The sequence below is a fragment of the Oryza sativa genome, chromosome 10 (genome assembly GCF_034140825.1).
Source record: "Oryza sativa Japonica Group chromosome 10, ASM3414082v1".
NCBI classification, from domain to species: Eukaryota; Viridiplantae; Streptophyta; class Magnoliopsida; order Poales; family Poaceae; genus Oryza; species Oryza sativa.
Genome location: NC_089044.1, coordinates 3714075 through 3734499, shown reverse-complemented (window position 1 = coordinate 3734499; position 20425 = coordinate 3714075). Strand labels below are relative to the sequence as shown.

The 20425-nt window shown below is 40.1% G+C and overlaps 2 protein-coding genes across 2 annotated transcripts in view; both read right to left on the bottom strand.

The window, feature by feature from the left end:
• Positions 1-5372, bottom strand: part of LOC4348147 (Putative B3 domain-containing protein Os10g0158600) — a 28677-nt gene extending 23305 nt beyond the window's left edge. Inside the window, exon 1 of the mRNA XM_026020899.1 lies at positions 5121-5372. Coding sequence (XP_025876684.1) covers positions 5121-5372 — 252 coding nt within the window. The remainder of the gene's footprint in view (positions 1-5120) is intronic.
• A 2810-nt stretch (positions 5373-8182) lies between these two features.
• LOC4348146 (bisdemethoxycurcumin synthase-like) lies at positions 8183-10272 on the bottom strand. The gene is made up of 2 exons (XM_066304887.1): positions 10077-10272; positions 8183-9295 (listed from the first exon to the last, which is right to left on the bottom strand). The coding sequence occupies exons 1-2, from the start codon at positions 10270-10272 to the stop codon at positions 8295-8297; spliced, it is 1197 nt and encodes a 398-aa protein (XP_066160984.1). The 3' UTR covers positions 8183-8294.
• Positions 10273-20425: the final 10153 nt, after the last annotated feature.

Genomic DNA, 20425 nt, shown 5'->3' with positions numbered 1-20425 from the left:
TGTCTACAGAGCTGTCCTTATGGATATTTTACTAATAAAAATTGATTTCAGATACTTATTTGTACTTATTAAATTATCTAATCACTAGAACAAAGGAACATACTGTCTATGGAGTGAACAAATTGGAGGGCTAGCCGGTGCATCCCGGTGTGCATGCATGGGTATAGAATTTTTTTCTTTAATGAAAAGAGGGGCATGAGGTAGTTACATATATATATACATGCAGGGCACTTTTTTTTTCTTCTAAGTATGATGATGTGAGCATGCTGCCGGAGGCACGAATTAACATGTCCACCATCCATGGTGAGCTAAGATGAATAATTTGCTTAGTTAGACTCTGCATAATATGTTAGATATTCTACATATCCAATGGTTAGAAATAATGGTCTAAAATCGAGGGTCATATATTTTGTTTAATAAATTAATTAATAATATTTCTATATAAATCAGTAGAGCCATTAATTATGTATGGTTTCTGTATGTAATGTCTTTTATAACTTAAGTTTTCTCTCTTTCACTATGAAACTCACAATTTCCTATGAGGAATAATCCATAGCAATGACCAATCGATGTTTGCCGTCAAATTATAAATTAATTATCATTTTTTCTAAAAAATGGGTAGAGCCATTAATTATATATGGTTGTATATGTAATGTAGTTTTCTGTCTTTCCCTGTGGAACCTCAAGAGTCATATGTCTTATTAACCATTTTTTATACCGTAAGTTACCAACCCTAATCTCTAATAGGTAATTTTATAAATAACAATTAAATTCGTCATGCAATTCTAACAAAGAAAATTCATGGAAAAAAACACAATTTTGAAACGTTGCATATATTATTTCGCTGGTATACCGCATTTATATGTTCTCAAATTAATCCTACGTACGGTACATGCCCGCGCGGATGCGCGGGCTTCCATACAAAGGATATAGCTCGTCTATGGATTTCCTGCGGCCTCTCATAATCCCATCGTTGATTTGTTTGTTGATGCATGATAGATTGAAATTCGAATGTCCTCGAAATGGTAGTGTACTGATTATTATGAAAATACAGATAATACTATATCTCCCTATCCTACTACCTTCTTTCTATCTGATCCAAAATTTCGACCTTGGCAGCAGTAGCGGCGGCGGCGGCTTCCTTTGGCACTTTCTTAAAACCAGCCGACCACACTACATCAAGCAAAAAAGAACAAAATAGAAGCTAGAAATGTTGGCTCGACACTCCACAGCACAAGGGCACAGATAAGATATCGATACTTGGTTGGACTTTGATCGACATTGTCTATGTAGGAATACTGTAACCCATGAATTGAATTTTCGATGTCTCCGATTCCTATCAGTATTTCATAAGAAATGAGAATATGATGTCCATCGCTGCAGGCTGGGGTGATCTTTTCATGTGAGAAGAAACAAGGAACTATGGTGCTGGCATATATAAGGAGATTATTTTGTTTGGGTAGGATTGTTAAATTTGGTAGCACATTCATTGCAAGATAATTGAAGATGGCACTGGAACAGGTCTCTACACGGTAGTGCTACATTGAATATCACTCCATCAGCGAAACAAAAACAAACAGAGGGTTCCCGCAAAAAAAAAAAAAAGAAGAAACAAACAAACAGAGTGGAGTTAGCATCTAAGAAGAAAACAGAGGCTAGAAATGTTGGCTTTGTTAGAAATGGGCAAGATCATAAACAAACATACACAAATACGAGAGTGAGTAACAGGGCTTGCAAAGCTTGACAATGGCAACGAATGCCGGCTTTTTTGTATTTTTAACTCGGTGATAAACAACCGGATGAACATGTACTTTTATAGGCCCAGGGTGACGCACAAACAGAGCACGAACTCCATCCCCGACCTTTGCTCGCATGATCCTCACATCCCAGCTCACGCCAAGCATGAGCACATACTCAACGCACGACAAGGCCAGCGCTCCATCTGAACCCGAAACACACGCTCACAGCTAGCCTGCGCTAAACTCGGACGAACCTCCATGTGACGAACACACATGACACACATGGACCGACCTGAACACATACGGTCAGGTTTCTAACAAGCTTGACACTCCACACACTAGTACAGAAAAAGGTTATTGGTGCTAGATGGGAACCGGTCATAGGTTTTCCAACTGACACCCACCCAGTAGGAGGCATCTTTCAAAGGTGTCGGTTTAGGAACCGACACCTTTAAGGTTTCAGGAAAAAAAAGCAGGCTTGATGCATCACCTTAAAACTTCAATGGAAATTTAATGGACTTGTGTATTCCGAGAAAAAAAATGTGTCCATTCCGTGGAGACAAATCTCTCTAATTGCGTCATCAATAGAAAGTCGAAACTGGCGAGCAATGTTACGTGGATGGTTTATGGCACCATATTGATGCATCGCAATACATAGTACGCGCCTCTCCATCATGGCTGTCCATGGCTGTCCAGCGTGTGCTATTTTGGTGTGTTTAGCTTTCAGCAATTCTGCTCTCAAGGCCTCAACTGAGATTTAACGAAAATGCGTACTATAAGCTTGTTAGAGCTTGATAGTCAACCTATTGCACTACAAGCATTGGCACAATCACTAGGTCTACAGATGAAAGGAGATAAATAGTGTGTAATACCAAAGGATTCCCAATGCCTCCTAGCCCAATGTGTTGCCTCCAAAATATGTTTCCTCCATGTCCCTGTGACCATGTGTTACTACTCTTGCTTTTTTTTAAGCTATTGTATAAAAGCATCCATAGTGCATAGTTCATGTGGGGTACTAGAGGTGGGGCACACATCCCTCATAGCAAACTAGAGAAACTTGTTCCAATGTATAAAACACCCCTTAGAATCATCATTGGACACACACACATTAAAATCGAGAGAAGTGAGAGGTGTAGCTTAACACAATGTATTTGACATGTGGACCCAAAAACACCCTCTCTCCATTGGAAGCTGGATCCAGGCACCAGTACTGATATTTGGTCTTAGGATGAGAGCTGCTAAAAAATCAGCCACAATGTATGGGGTCAGCACTATAGTCCCCTAGTACCCTATCAAAAACCAACATTGCAGATGCTCTAAATATGCCCATGGGCATTTCTGTATTGGGTCTTGAAAGTCAATATGAGACCTTTATTTATTTTGGGCCTTTGCATTAACTAGAGATGTACAAGTTTGCATTGCTATATAACACAAGAGGATATATTTTCTTTCGTACACACTACAAATAATAACTCCTATAAAATAACCTTTAGGTTAAACCGCGTCATCAAGACCTTACAACCGATCGGATCAAGTGCCATCGTCTATGTTCATTTCATAGGCATGCAAGCCATGCAAAAACTTGTGGGTACAGTCCATAATCCAGCTAGTCATTTCGAGGAATTGAAAACCGTTGGATCATCATGCAGTGAATAAGATAATGGAACGTTCGTTGTGCCGCAAATCTAATAAACTTCAAGATTGTCCCTTTGGGTTTTGCCGCTGGTTGTAATGAACATATAGCTCTCACCTCTGAGTCTGATGGATGTCAAGTCTGTTCTACGGCTGTAATTGCTTTACATCATAATATCTGTTTTGAACATGGATTATACAGCTGGATAACATATACTAGAAGGCTAGCCGTATATTTTAGAAAATAAAAAGAACTAACTTTTGGTGAATGGTGATGAGGCTTACAAATCGAATTTGAGGAAACTAATATTTGTGTATCTCACCATGTGGAGGCTAGAAAATTTCTCCGGTTCTATAAAAGAATTGCTTCGACTCTGCACCATGACACGATTTCGAAGACGCTCATCTCTGCTGGAGAGCTGGCAATCAGTAAAGATAGAGGGCCAGTATGCCGGGAATTGAAGACGAATTCTCACGAGGCATGGCGTGTGATCCCAATCACCAGAGTATTGGACCTGGCTGAGCTCTTGATCCTTCCCAGTTCACTGAAAAATCCATAACAGACTGACTATAAGGGTTGAGGTTAAAATTGCAACATTAATCAATTTACCAACTATGCGAATGAATTGGTACTGGTATTCCAAAGGAAGGTTATAACACGACCATGGATTCCTGCTGCCTCCGAAACCCATCGTTTGTTGGTGCATGATTGATTTTTTTTATATTTATATTTATATTTATTTATTTATTTTGTGGGGGTGCATGATAGATTGAACTTCTGAACTTCCTCAAAAAAATGTCAATCTATTTCCAGATGTGTGCAAAACAACACTGAGTGCCACGCTTTGTTGTTCAGTCCAGTAGCATAAGGATGCCCTTTTGTACCTCGATCTTGATATAGGAGTAGAGATATCAAGATTCAAGAGGATGGCTCTTTAAAGAAGTGGAAATTATAAAGAAATATGTTTATTTATATACCCTGTTCGTTTCTGCTTGTAGCAGAGGATAAAATTTTAGATTACCGTGGCACACTTTTCAAACTGCTAAACGGTGTCTTCCATTTGAAAACTTTCTATATGAAAGTAGTTCTAAAATATCAGATTAATCCATTTTTCAAGTTTGTAATAATTAAAACTCAATTAATCACACGTTATTATTACCTCGTTTTGCGTGAAGTACTTAATCTTTATCTTCATCTTCAGGAGATTCAAACACCACCTTTAAGGTTACTTAAATTATAGGTTACTTAAATTTTAAGGTTAATTGGATCATGCCACTGCAAATGTGGTAAATCAGAAAAATACCACTACTATTCGCGTTATCGGATGGGTGCCACTAAAAATTTTTAAAATTAGGACCATGCCACTCCCGTCACTATTTCCGTCCTCCTCTCTCACGTCGTCATCCTCTCTCACATCTCACATCTGCACAGGGAGAAGGCGACGCAGCGCCGGCGAGCGGCGAGGATGAGGCAGCGCCAACAAGCGGCGAGAGGACGAGAGGACGGGGAGAAGGCAAGCGGCGAGGATGAGGAGGCACTAGCAAGCAGCGAGAGGATGAGGCCGCTGCCGGCAAGGATAGTCGAAACATGGGGAGCGGGAGCGGCCGCGGCCGCCTCCGGCGAGGATGTTTGCGGGGAGGTTACGGAGGTCGCGGAGGGGAGTGGCCGTCGCCGAGAACGGTCGCGGAGGCGGGTGCGAGCACAGCCGTCGGCGGCGAGGACGCTCGCGGGGAGGTCGTGGAGGTCACCGAGAGGCGCGGGGAGCGGGCGCGGCTGCTACCGGCGAGGAGGCTCGCGGGAAGGTCGCAGAGGGGCACGGGGAGCGAGTGCGGCCGCTGCCGTGGACGGTTGCTGTGGCGGGCACGGGCGCAGCCGCCGCCGGCGAGGACAGTCACGGAGGGCGCGGGGAGGGCGGAAGAGCTCCTCCTCTCGCCGCTCCTTCCCATCCGCCGCTGTGCTGCCCTCCTCCGGCACCGTGCTACCGTCCTCCAGCTGCCCATGCATCCGCCATCGAGACGAGGACAACAAGATGAAGACGGAGACGGCAAAAAATGCGACAGAGAGGACGGAAATCGTGATGAAGTGACATTATTCTAATTTTAGAATATTACAGTGGCATGCATCTACCCGATTTTATGAATAGTAGTGCCTTTTTTTTATTTGTTACATTTGTAGTGGTATGGATCCAATTAACCCAGCCCTTGGCATAAGAAATGAACACTGGCTTACTACAGTAGCCACATTGATTCTGCAAGAGAAAAGACATACACGGCAAGAGTGGTCATGCACAGCAAGAGTACGCATTGGACTGGTCTCAACTTGTGAACCATGAAGTTCTGAATGGAGAAATGGAACTAAACAATGGAGCTAAAAATTATAGTTTCTTAACAGTAATGAACACTTAGAAGAAAGAGGTTTTCAGCAGCGCCATCACTTCATCGGTAGTCACGGCTGTGGCTTCTAGTATTACTTTTTCGATAATGTTATCCAGTGCAACCTCTTCGTGACAGATCTCTCCGTGATGTTTATTATGCCAAGGAAAGGGGCCGGGGGTAACTTATTTGTGGAAGAAAAAGTGTAACAGGTAATGACATATGCAAATTAATTCGCCTTGATGTTGTACAACATTATTCATCTATTAGCCAACATTGCTACAGCACCGTACGTTTGATACCAGCTTCTAGCTTAAGCTACTTCATCGATTTTCGTGAACATACTTTCGAAACCAAAAAGAACGCGTCTTTTATAAGTTCAAAAAAAACACGTCTTTTGTATAAAAAAAATTCTGTACAGAAGTCCTTTCAGAAAAACCAAATACATTCGTTTTTCATGTTTTTAATGATTGATGTTTAATTAATACTCCCTCCGTTTCAAAATGTTTAACACCATTGACTTTTTAGCACATGTTTGACCGTTCGTCTTATTCAAATTTTTTGTTGTAAAATATGTAAAAATATATGTGTACATGAAAGTATATTTAACAATGAATCAAATGATATGAAAAGAATAAATAATTATTTAAATTTTTTTAATAAGACGAATGGTCAGTCAACGGTGTCAAATATTTTGAAACGGAGGGAGTATGTGCTAAGGTTAATGGCCCCATCGTTTCGCTTATCCACAGAATAAACCAAACAACATATTTGCAAACGAAAAGTAATTTGTGAATAAAACTTTTATATATGTGTTCTTAGCGATTTAAAAAGGCTGAAAAATAAACTTTCATGAAAAAATAGCCCAGTAGCGAATAGAGAATTGCCATTCCCAATTCCTCGCGAAGGCGCCAACAAGTAGCGACCTCCCATCGCCGTGGTCGCCGCCGTGCCCGCTCACCGCATGACTGCATCCGATTAGCCGAGACGAGGCCTCGAGGGATGGCGCTGACATGCGACACGGCACGCGGCCGTGTGCACGAGGGGAGCGGATCGACCATCAAGCCATCGAGTGCCGCGGCCGCAAGTTGAGTTGAAACGCATCTGATCTTCAGCCAGCATGCGGCTCTCCAGACTCCTTTTGCAGTGGAGTCTGAATGTGTGCGATCATTTTTGGTTGGACCGGCCTGAATTCAGGCATTGGTTGATGTTTTTTTGTCATCTGATATCACAAGGTAAGTCTTTCTGTCGATTTTACTGGAACTTCTCCATGGGCCATGGCATCTGAATCTCTCAATAACCACACAATAATGGTGAAAAGCATGCACGCCATCCCCATCCTCGCATTCCGTATTGTCATCGATCCCCTTTCCTCTCTCGCGCGCCGCCTTCCAGTCTTCTAGATCGCCGCTATCGTCCACCAGCCGCTTGTTCTCCGTAGCGGCGGCACCAAGCACCAAACACCATCCCTATCCCTGCCGGCATCCCACCGTTGGCTCTATCATCCCAGGCCTTTTGTGCTCATCTCCGACTCTCCGCCGGCACAAATTCCAGTCACTGCATGGGTCTTTACCGGTTCGGCCCCACATGTCAGCGGGAGAATCATGCACTAGCTAGCAGCTCCTTGTGCGAGGTGAGAAGGCAATCGAGGCCGTTCCCCTAGCTTGCGCGTGCAAAGCAATAAAGCCTCAACAGCCTGAACCAATAGTCAACTTTGCCAGTCCGGATAAGAGCAAGTTTTAATAGCATAGCCAACTACTAGCTTCAAAGCTTCAATTCATTTATAGCCAATCTAATAGCTTATTTATATAATAGTTACATACTACATTATAAATCTGATTTGTAGCCCACTGCTCTTCCCTCTCCTTATTTATCTCCTTAAAATATGTTTGCAGCTGGCTTATAGCTTGCTGTTGTATCTGCTCTAAAACTGCATAGTAACTTAACCAATCTAATTGTGGCATGAAGACAAAGCTACTCACAAAAATACACAGTGATATCTATGGAACACCCAGGATCATCCAACCTGCCGCCCTTGAAGAGGTTAATATTAAATTCCCCTAGCCATATTTGTGTCATGCATGAAAACACAACAACCCACTTCCTTTACAATATTAATAGCCTTTGTCTTTCTCAGAAGCTATCATCGGCTGATCAACAGTAGTCTCTTTTCTTTTTTGGTTTTAACAATTTTTCGCATATAAAATATTATCTACTTACAGTGTTAATTTCATCGTCGCGAAGTTACTTTAAAAAATTCTATCTCCATAGGTACAAACTTGACATGGTATTTCAAATTTTGTTAAGGATCCAAAATATTAACACTTGGAGTAAATATGATGATAACTAAAAATCAATTTACAATACAGGGACCTTTGTTTACAACATGTAATAGAATTGACAACACAAACATGCATGCCGGTACACCATAATCCCACTTAAAACGTGATCAATTGATTCAGTGTCACGCACTCACACTAATTACTCTGCCGTGGTGAAATGCCAAAAGTGCAGAAGATGACTTTTAAATTTTATTCTTCATAGTGGTGATTAATTTTCCTTCAAACCACGTGAGAGTGGGTTACGCAGCACGATTGACTCTATTGTGACTCCAGGTCCAAAGGCCAGCAACACTCCCCACTCAGGTTGTTGCTGTATGTCTTGTTCCTTCTCCCGACGGCGCCGTAGTTCATCAAGAACGAATGCAATTGTTGCACCACTCATGTTCCCGTACTCGCTCAACACTTGGCGGCTTGCCGCAAGCTTACATGGATGCAGTTGGAGCTTGTCTTCTATGTTATCAAGGATTGCGCGACCGCCAGGGTGCACTGCCCAGAAGAGGTCGTTCCAGTTAGGATCTGTGTTTCCAACAGATCGAAACGCATTGAGCAAGCACTGATGGATGTTGTCCTTTATCAGTGTCGGCACCTGGATGGAGAGGTGAAAATCTATTCCACTACTAGTGGCCTGCATGCCGAGCGCGTGCTCGGTTCCTGGTATCATGGTTTGTGAGGCGGCAACCATCTCGAATAGCGGGCACTCACCATCGACTGAGGGATCGGCACCGACGATGACTGCGCCAGCACCATCCCCGAACAGTCCATGGCCAATGATTTTGCTTTCGTCTGGGGTAGAGAAGCATATCAGTGTCAGCTCGGAGCAAGCTATGAGGACACGAGCACCGCGGTTATTCTCGGCGATCTCCTTTGCGAGTTGGAGTGCCCTGCCACCACCTGAGCAACCGTGGAGACTGAGAATGGTGCGAGAAACGGAAGGGCGTAGTCCGAGCAACGAAGCCAATTGGAGGTCGGCACTAGGTGCACGACAGCCTGAGTAGGTGCTGAAGATAAGGTGAGTGATGTCAGTGGCCGGACGGCCCCACTCAGCAATGGCTTTCCGCGCAGCGGACTCAGCAAGCTTGGGGACCTCAGTAGCCACGATGTCTACACGAGTTTCAAGGGAGGGCAAATGTTTGTCAATGATCTCTGGGTGGACACTGATAAGCTCTGCGTCAAGGTGGATGTAGCGCTTTTCTATACCAGATTTATGACCTGAAATGGAAATAGAAACTCACGTGTATATTTGTTATTACTTGTAATCGTGAGGTTACATAAAAAATAAAACATATTATTGGGCATTTATACATGCTTCAAATTAAAATATGAATACCAATTATTTTTTGCTTGAATAATTACATGCAAGCACTTTCCTTAAGAAACTTAACCACACATTTGATTTCTCTGTATGCCCTATCCAAATATTTAGGAAGATATACATGTTTAAATTTTCAGAAGAGCGTCATAGTACATGAGTTTTATTCGAACAGTACATGATTTGTCTGACGACGTAGTCGTGCATCCATAACTCTACCCACTAATTTCCAAATCATATGTGAGTGCTATTTCAGTAAGATGCATGGATTAATCTTTGTAAGTTTCCTTACTTATATGTACACGAGTTCTGTTGCTTGCATGTGTGATGGTAGGGTGAGGACGCGACAATAGGTGGAACAGCTATCATATTTAACAAAACCATGACAGTAACAATTATTTTTTTGTTCGAACAATTAAAAAACTAATATATGATATAATGAAAGCACTTTTCTTAAGAAAATTAAAATCACACATTTAATTTCTATAGGTCCCTATCTAAATGTTAAGGTTTATAGCCTTGTTTTTCTCTACATACCATAAATATATTATTTATGTATGGTTTATAGCGAATGATAGCAGGATACTCCGCGATATGCAAGCATTTGCAAATTTTTCATATTAGAGTTAGTAAAAAATGATTAATAATAATGATGATAAGTGCAATTATCGATCTACTTACATATCCTCTTCATCTTTTCCTTGAGCTCGGTAAGGTGCTCGCTTTTGGTTAGACCAAAGTAGTAGTCGGCAAAGTTATCCTGAAACATGATGTTTTCCGGGTTTGCAGTGCCGATGGCGAGGATCGTTGCAGGACCTTCCGAATGTTGTGTGCCGCGGCGGCTGTCAACAATAGCGGCGGTAGTTGCTCCAGGCATGGTCGATGGAAAAGGAAGAACTTGTGCTTATGGAATTAGTTGCTTGTAGAGGAGAAATAGGTGGATATGCGATGCGTCTATGAATGAAAACTCTTGCAGTTGGCTGTTGGCTTTATACTAGTTGATCGATAACCTGGTCCTGTTAGATCCCAAATATGTTTCCATTATTAAATGACACAAAAAAAATACTAGTACTAAAGAAAACCTTCACATGTTCTATGGGGTGTTTAAAACCGCAATAAATTTTCTATTGACAACATAATATAACCTGAACAAAATCACATGAGAGATTTTATTTGTTTTGGATCGTGTGGTCTGCATTACGAAGCAGCTACTACGGTCTGGAGTATGGACATTGTTTTCCACTGGTGTGATTAGCTTGATCATCGTGCAAAGCAGTCATCCCCAGCTTTAGGAGCTGTGCTTACATTTAATATTGGAGAAGCTGCAACCTGGCCGATGATCAAGGAATTTTTTTTTTCTGCACAATCACCATACTCCTGCATTAAGCTTATTCTTCTGTATCAAATGAGTGATTCACAGGAAATCAAGGACCCAATCGTGCTCTGGAGATTATAAGTCATAATAATGTTCTTATTTATGCTCTAGGATTAGATCGATCTCGAGCATATTTTCTTATTACCTTGCAATCGCCCAGATTTAAATATAATCCAAAATTATAATTGAGATGTTAAATAATTAACTTCACAATCAACCCTGCATCTCATAAACATATTGTTGGCCTGGCCACGAGAATCAAGCACCCAATAAACAATATATGGATCAACTCATGACCGTGGCGTGTTAAGCCCCTGGTGATGTGTTCATGATCGTCCGAGATTAAATGCAGAGAGATATGCCACGGTATAAAAAAGGGTATCACATGTTCTAGGATATATATCTGCTGCAGATGTAACCTGGACTTTTAAATGCATACGAAGATGGCTGATGTCGTCTCAGTGTCATTAGCTGCCTGTGAAAAAAAAAATCCTTTCTTCCTATAGAATTTGGTACTCACTACAAATCATTTGCTACTATAAAGCTTAAAATCTATGAGGCCACATCATCATCTACAAATCATTTACTTTTGTAAAGCTTAAAATCTGTGAGCCCGCATCATCATCTAACCCTTGCCATTAGATCAACTAAGGAGATAGCCCACGTACATGCGTGGGTATCTTATTTATGTTCCATAAATTTTATTATTGGAAAGATGTACCAGTGAACTTAACAAAAAATATTATTTGTAAACAATTTAAATATCGTAAAATCTAATTTGAGAGCCCTCTCGTTTTAGCGCTATCGCTCGCCTTATCATGGAGTCCTTCTACATGGTCCTCGCAGTCGCAGGCGTGGCTTTCTGGATAAGGATCGAGATGAAACCACTCCAACCACATGTCATAGCAATTCCTGGTTCAGAGAGAGTCATAGAGAGAGAGGCTACAGTTTGTCCCCCATATCTTTTTCCTCTTCAAACAAAGTTTTCTCTCAAATTACTTATCCAATCTACAATCCGATTACACCATTGTGTTCATTACAATTAAATCTTCACAACAAGGTTTTATATTATTATATTACGGTAAAAAATTATTTATATTTAAAAATTACTTTTATTATATACGTAAGTTACTTTTATCATATATATATATATATATATATATATATATATATATATATATATATATATATATATATATATATATATAAAAGTTACTTTTAGATTTGACTAAATTACTTCTTAGACATATAAAAGTAAATTCAACAAACTCTAAAAGTAATTTACATATATTATAAAAGTAACTTAAAATAAAACGGAAGTAACTTTGTCACGACATTAGAAGTAAATTTATTGTAGGGATAAAAATATGACTTTATCTAGAAATTAAATTTAATCAGCACAGATCAATGTACGTAAGCTTAACAATTTTTAAAAGTAACATCAATGTTAATTGGAACTAACTTTTGCATGGTTCAAGTTGAAAGGAGATAGTAGATGGAGTACAAACTAGCTACCACTAGCTACGTAGTCACGTCCAATGAAAAAATGCATTAATTAATGTTACTTTATTTTTGTTATAAGTTACTTCTATAATATATGTAAATTACTTTTAGGCTTTATTGAATTTACTTTTATAAGTCTAAAAAGTAATTTAGTGAAATCTAAAAGTAATTTAGATATATTATAAAAGTAATTTATTATTTTTCATCAAAATATAATCATGTGAGATGCTGTTATAAAGATTTAATTGTTACGAACACAACAATATAATCGGATCGTAAATCGGATGAGTAGTTTAAGAGAAAATTGTATTTGAAGTATAGGTGGATAGTGCCTCTCATAGATGGAGTGGTAACTAGCTGTGTAGTCACGTCCTTTAAATATATGATCTTTATCTTAAAAATGTTTGATATTGCTGATTCTTGACATGACGTTTATGTTTATAGAATTATCAAGATCTTGGTCTATTGCTAATTGTGCTGTCATAATATTAATATCTTATAAAATTATGCAACCATATTTTCTTCTTTTGAATATGGGTATTTGACATTTCTAAATTAAATGTTAGTATCAATTATCCTAACAATCAATCCCATATCCGGACATTGAAATATTTAAATCCAAATCATATTCGATATAACGACTTAGTTTGGAGTCTTTTCTTATCGCATGTATTATTACTCATTATTGTGATTATTTTTCTTATTTACGAAAATAGCAATGATAAATTTCAAACTGGTTATTTGTAATTGTTTAACTACTGTCAATAAATAAGTAAATGTGTGATTGTCGGAGGGTGAACTCCTAGAGCGGGGGACTAAGGAGCCCCCTAGTTCGGCTGGGGGTAGCGGGTGAGAATTGAGATTTGGTGGATGGAGTGATGTGGAGGGGGTTGGGCCCCTTATGAGCCCAATTGCTTTTCCCTGCGATGTCATAAAATATCTGTGCATAAATTATCTGTTGCACAATTGCATTTCCCTGCGATGTCAATATATATATTGAATTTTTTCAGATACATCTAGTTTTTTATCTCTCGTTGATAGCTTCGCATCTAAAAACGTGCAAAGAAAATTTCAAGGTTGTAAATAGTCTTAAATAAAATATTGCTCTTGGATGCTCTTTCTAAGTTCTTATGTCCATGATATATAAAGGGTCCCGTTTTAAATCTCGCCCTGGGCTACAAAGTTCTCAGGATCGGCCCTAATCACATGCTATGTTCAGGGGTGGATCTAGGATCGATGAGAGTGGTGAGGACTTGAGCCTTCGCCACTGGTAATAGAACCAGGTGAGAACCCTCACAGAGCCCCACTATTTTTTTCCATTCATACAGACAAGGAGAGATATATGTCTGCTATTTCTCGCTAGATCCATTAAAGGCTATATTATTGGGCGAGTCCCGTGTCTTGATGGAGTTTTTATAAGAGCACGTTAGCAAGTGCCATAAACTTAATTATCTATCTTTAGCTTTTCAAATAAAAAATTCATTTCGAACACTAGGGTCTGTTATCTAAAATATTAGGAAACATTATATGCAAAAATAACAAACTTTCTGCTCAGGAATTTTATCCACAAATATCCTTTTTTTACTTATATATGAACATTAAGGCCAATTGCCCATATGGCCATATATGCCACTAGGGTTTGAGCCAATTGCAATTCTGCCATTACTTTTTGGCTAATTGCTGCTGTGCGATGTAGAAATTATTGCAATCAACTATATATACCGTTTAAAAAAAAACTATATATACTAATGAATTGGTACGACCGGATCAAAAGGAAGGATATAACATTAACCATAACATGGGATTGCTGCTGCCACCTAAGCCCATTGTTTCTTAATGATTGATGATCAAACTTCTGATTAATGTACTCCAAAAATTGTCGATCTATTTTATTTGAAATTTTGCATAGTTCTCTGTTTCTTTTGCTGCAGTGCACAGAAACAGTACGTAATAACTCATAGAAGTGAAATGAATTTAGCAAACAGCCACTACTACATAATCCCTTAATAAGGGATGGCATATAGTTGCCGGTTTTGATTGAACCGGCACCTATGCCAATTTATAGGTGCCGATTCACAAACAAAGCCGGTACCAATGCTAATTTGTAGGTGCCGGTTTCTTTTAAAAATGATACATCTTAGGACGGAGAGCCGACGAAGGGATAAGCATGCCACGTCCACCCCCACCCCAATAATATCTCGGTCATCCCTCCATCTCCTCTCTCCTTGCTGTTCTTCCTCCGTTCTCTGCGCCCCTCCTATCTCAATCTCTCCATGCTCTCTCTTGCTTCTTCCTAACCTCACAGACACACACAAACATGTTTCTCCCTCTCCTCACACTTGTGACACACAGAGAGCAACGACGCCTATCACCGAGCAGCCCCTGGCTTCACTATCCCCCGACGTCCACAACGGAGGCAGCATGATCTGACTGCCACGGGCTTGAGGGGAGGACAGAGGTACTCGGCATCCACAACGGCAAGCGGCGGTGCCCTCCCCTCGGTAGCTGGCTTGCACTACTAGAGAAAGGGACTAGTGCAACCGGGATGGACAATTCGGGACCATCTTTAGTCACGGTTGAAATAATTAGAGTAAATATGCCAAGTAAAAAAATGTGTGGGTTGTAGGATTCGAATACAAGATTTATCACCTCAGCCCTCACACACGTTACCATCCCACATACTACACACATCTGAGTTGGATAGAGATGCTTTCTTTTAAAACTAACAAGATTTATCACCTTAGCCCTCACACGCGTTACCATCCTACCTACTACACACATCTACCCTATAATTCTCCAACTGGGTCTTACATCCTTTATACTTCATTCATCAAATCCTACGCTCCGTATTCATTCATCCCGATCGAACGATCCTGATTGACTCACCTCGCCTACCCCGCGCCTGACCCCACGGGCCTGCCTCCCCTACCAAGCGCGGACGCATCTCCTTGCCCTGAACGCGCAATCGACGTGTTGTGCCCCCCTCAGGAGCGCACTGCCACCAACCCTAATTGCCGTCGCCCCGTAGGCCGTCGATCCGCCACCGCTGGCCTTCGTCACGCCGTTGCCAGTCTCCGTCGCGCCGCCGTCGTTTGGTCTCCGATGAGCCTCCATCATCTGCTATCCGTCGCGCCGCCACCGGAATCCCCTGCCGACCAGTATCCCTCACCGTGATGCCTTCCTCGCCTCAGTCAGGGCCACGGACAAGCTCGACGGGCGGCCACAGAACTAGGGCACCGGGCGGCCTTCCTCCAGGTCGCCATCTTGTGGATTTTCTGCCGTGATAGCATATTGGGATTTGTAGGGGGGTTTTTCTGTGTACAGAGTTGAATTCTTGTCTGTTGATGCTAGCTGCATCTTGCTTGTCCACAGGTTAACCCCGATGGGAGTACGGGACATCAAAGGATACATGGTTATGGCAATTACGAGCAACATCAGCAGGAGCCTCCATAGCAGCAGGAACCCACACAGCAGGTATGAGATTGAAATGCTACGCAGTCGTCCACATTTTTCTCATCATACATACATACACTGTAGAAGTTCACTTCTTTAATTTCGATTGAACAAACAAGCATTGTTGTACATTTGCTTTGTGAACTGTTGGCCCAAATTGCACGTAGTTCCTGTTTTCAGGCTTTCTAAATTATTATCCAGTTCTTTCAATCTTTTTATAGCTCCACTGTTCTGTTGCATGACAGAGATCATGAGTTTGACAGATTGTTTGGTACCTAGCAATTGTTTTGTGTAGTTTAATGTGACTTATTTAACCCTAATTATACTTACATTGTAATTGCATTATAAATATTACATTTGATGGATTTTTATGGAGGATTTTCTATCAAATGTTAGCCATGAAAAAGGGAGTTGGTTGATCTACATTTACCTATTATGCTCTTCCTCTAATCTTGTAATAAGGCAAATGCTCTAATTATAATTATTCATCAATGATAATAGATTAATAAACGGTTTTAATTTTTTTTGTTGCATGCATGTATGTATAAAAACAGGTACCGTTGGACAGGCAGATTTTAATTAGGGCCATCTCTGGGATTAGAATTGCTTAAGTTCACTTTTAGATAAGAAGAAAGAAAAGTAATGTACGTCAGTCCAACATGCAGCATAGAAGTTCAGGATTTATAACCTGAAAGAATTTTCTCAAAATTTTTATCTGAAAAATTCCTGAGAGACTGAAATTCGATAAAGTTTTCAGTCCTAAGAAACCAATTGCTTTAACTATATTGGACTTGGTTATGGTTGGATGAGACGCTGTGGTTGACAGGTCTCTATATTTAATGTTAATTTCTATCGGTTGGGCGCAGCGTGGCACTCATCTTGCCGTAGGGACAAACCAAGGCAGATTTCAGGTTAGGCATCCCGCTCATCTGAAATGATCAGATAACATGTTCATTGTTAACCAAAATTTTTGACTGCTTCAAGAATGCGGGACTACTTAAGGTATTATTAGTTGATGATCGATGAACTTTGCCCTCTATTTCTTGGTTGATTGCTTTTACAATTAAAAAAATCAATTGGTTATGACTTATAACATCTGCATTTGATTTTATATTGATTTCTCAACTCCGTGTGTTCCATTTAACTGAAAATGGATTGCCACTATTTGTTTTATTCCATATTCATGCAAATGCAGTTGGGAGGCCTATAACCCTTATGTGGCCTGTAACACCCTTATGTAGGTATTGCTTTCTTGTCTCAGAATTAGAATGTGACTGCCCTTTCATGACCATGTAAGCAATGACTTAGAATTGTCGAGACCAATGTGGATGCTCCTTTTATTTGCAGTAATTTGGCATTCTTTTGTGTACCTCACTACAATCTGTTGAATATCCTGATAGGTACTGATTTATTATAATTCTAAAGGTCAAGCTAACAAATTTAATATTTGTTTAAAATTGCAATGCATGTCAACTTATTTCTTAAGCAAGGTATATTTTGGATCCGAGATGAACATATTCTTAACCACATTCACTCAAATCAAAGCAAGTGGAATGTGGGATGTGTGAGAAACAGAATTTGAATGTTTACAGGGTTTAGCTTTTATTTTGAGTTTGGCCATGCCAGGTCAATTTTTGGCATTTCAATGTCTATGCACTTGGTCTTATAATGCTTTTGAAATGAATGTCTGGATCTAATCATGCAATGTGTCTTCAATTTATTTTTACCCCGCCACACATGGACATATATTATCCTTAGACTTGTGTCGAGGTGATTAGGGCTGTTTTCTTTTGGAGAGGTTGGGAACCCCTCCCCTCCGTACGGAAAATGGAGCGATAGATTAACACGTGATTAATTAAGAATTAGTTATAAAAAAACTTAAAAAACAGATTAATATGATTTTTGAAAACAACTTTCCTATATAAACTTTTCGCATAACGCATACCGTTTAGCAGTTTGAAAAGCGACTCATGTGAAAGAATTTAGCCTAGATATAGTTGATTGTCTTAAATTATTTTTTTCAGACAATATGATATTTTTGCCCTTTGTCTTAAATTAATATTTGAGACTGATTCTAGAAATGTAATTTGACTAACATGAAATTTAATAATATAATTTATTAATCAAAATATTATTACACCGTAGAGTTAGCACGGGCAAATTACTAGTCTGACTTGGATAGAGATGCTTTCTTTTAAAACTAACCCTAGAGGCATCTTTAGTCCGGGTTGGTAATACCAACCATGACTAAAAATATCTTTAGTCCGGGTTGGTGTCACCAATCGGGACTAAAGATCAATGTTTAGTCCAGGTTGGTGCTATGCTACCAATCGGGACTAAAGGTCATCCATCTTTAGTCATTGTGGGCCTGACATGGCATGACATTTATTGAACCGTAGCTAAAAATGATCTTTAGTGCTGGTTCCTATTCGAACAGGGACATATGTAATTTTTGCTATATGGGCAAATATCAGTTTTACATTAGTGTTGGGGGTGGCCCGATCCTACCACGTCTAGCATGGAGGCGGCCCAACCTTGCTGCACGAGCTTGCAGGGAGGTACAGCGCGCCGACAATGGCAGGAGGTGGTGCCCATTCGATTAGTTTGTGATGAATATTCTTGTATTCTTGTGCTTGTTTAGGATGCTGGATGGTAAATGTTTGTTTGATTATGTGATGAATGTTCTTGTGTTCTTGTGCTTTCCAATATATTTTAGTTCGATTTGGAGGATCGACTCGAATCGAGCCGAACCTACTTTTTTTCTTTTTGCAAATCGAGGAACCCATTGATGCCGGTTGTTATTGGTTTCCCCTACAAGGTGTCAGGGAAACCGGTACATAGAGGAGCTTCCAAGTGGCACCCATTTAGTATTCTGTAGCAGTGAGTAAAAAATTATCTGTAACATTCTGTCACCTCAAGCTTTTCATTCTTCCCTAGTTCTAGCTTTGCCCGATCAAAATTTTTATCGTGATGGTTCGCCGATATCTATAGCCAAAGAAAAGAGTTTAGAGTTCAGAACACAAAAAACTCGGTATTGAGTCTGCTGCCAACCTCCCACAGATCAATCGCCACCTCCTAGATGGAGTGGGCGCCTGTGCGCGTGGTGAAGGAAGGAGGCAATACTACCAAGGAGCTAGAGTTTTTCATCGTGGTTGCACAATCTGATGCGGAGGAGCCCCAATTAATCTTTGGTTCTACTGCAGAACCTTCAGGTGGATGTAATGCAGACAAAGGGTAGATGTTGGAATTGCATCACTACAAAAATTGGCATGACATGCTGCCAACGTTGCCAAGGAAGGAAATAGCACAACCATGGCATTCCAAATACCTCCTATGCCTAATGTAGTGCGTGGTAGAACCTCCCATGAACATATAAATTCAAATTATCCATCTGTTTTCGTGTGTGCAGAATTACAACTGCACCCTTTCCGGTTTGCTTCAGTAGCTTGATGGACCTTTGTGGCTCTTGATATAAATAGTCATGTGGGAAGGGAGATATGGAAAGGATGATTTCTTAAAGAAACACAATAACTACAAAGAATGCATTTATGTTTAAACTTTAAACTGGCCCTATCCAACCACTTCTAAGGGAAACTTCTTAAATTTTAGTCCTCGATACTGCTGGCTAACTGCGGTAAACTATAATTTTCTTTCAACCATATTTTGTTTGAAAATATATTTTATGCCCAATGGAAGTAAGCGACTTCCCATAAGGCTCCAATTGCTGTTGATTACTACAGGAAGAATAAGCTGGTATTTGGAACACCCAATGCCCTAGGCAAAAATATTTATTTTTTCGAACCCATAATAAGGAAATAATGGTGACATTCTTCGCCTTCCTTCTCTTCCAAGTTCCTGCAGATACACACCAGGCATCATACCCTAGCTAGTAATCCAGATGGGAACGTTGATCTCTGGCTGAACACAGGAATAGACAGCATTAGAGAAGAGGGTTGCAACACTCATTGTTGCATGAAACTGCACAATTTACACAAATGTTGCAGAAGAAATTTGCGTGACCATGGGATTCCAGATGTCTCCTAAGCCCAGTATACTGCATGATTGAACTCCTGATGTTCATAGAAATTGCATGTTGTCAATCTATTTTTTGTGTGCTAAGAAAAATAGCTTTGGCATATCCTTTTGTGGCTCCTAATATAGGATAGGAGATATAGAGATGATATTTTTTAAAGAACTAAGTGGAAGGGCCTACGCGTCGGACGTCCGATGCTTTGGGGGAAAATCGGGCGCTGACGTCAGCGCCCGATTTACGTGCAAAACTATTTTAAACTGATTTTTCTCTTAAATTACTAATCCAAATCATGATCCGATTGCACCATTAAATTTGTCGCAATTAAATCATCAAAACAAGACCACACATAGATATATTCCGACGAAAAAAATAGCTTATTATTGAATTATTTTTAAATGTTGTACGATATTCCACAAGGTATATCAGAATTGTTTCACTAAGTAGATCGAAAATGTTTCACTCGTTTAAATCGGGTGTTGCTTCACCTTATATAAAAACAATGTTTCAACAAATAGCGAAAGAATATTTCAGTTCACCGCAACATTAGATCTATAAATAGTAAAATATTGTGAGTACACTAGGTAAAACATTTTTCTGTGGAACAAAAAATAAACAAAATTCCCTTAGTAGGGGGTCTCCAAAATATGTGGGTTTTTTGTTGCAATG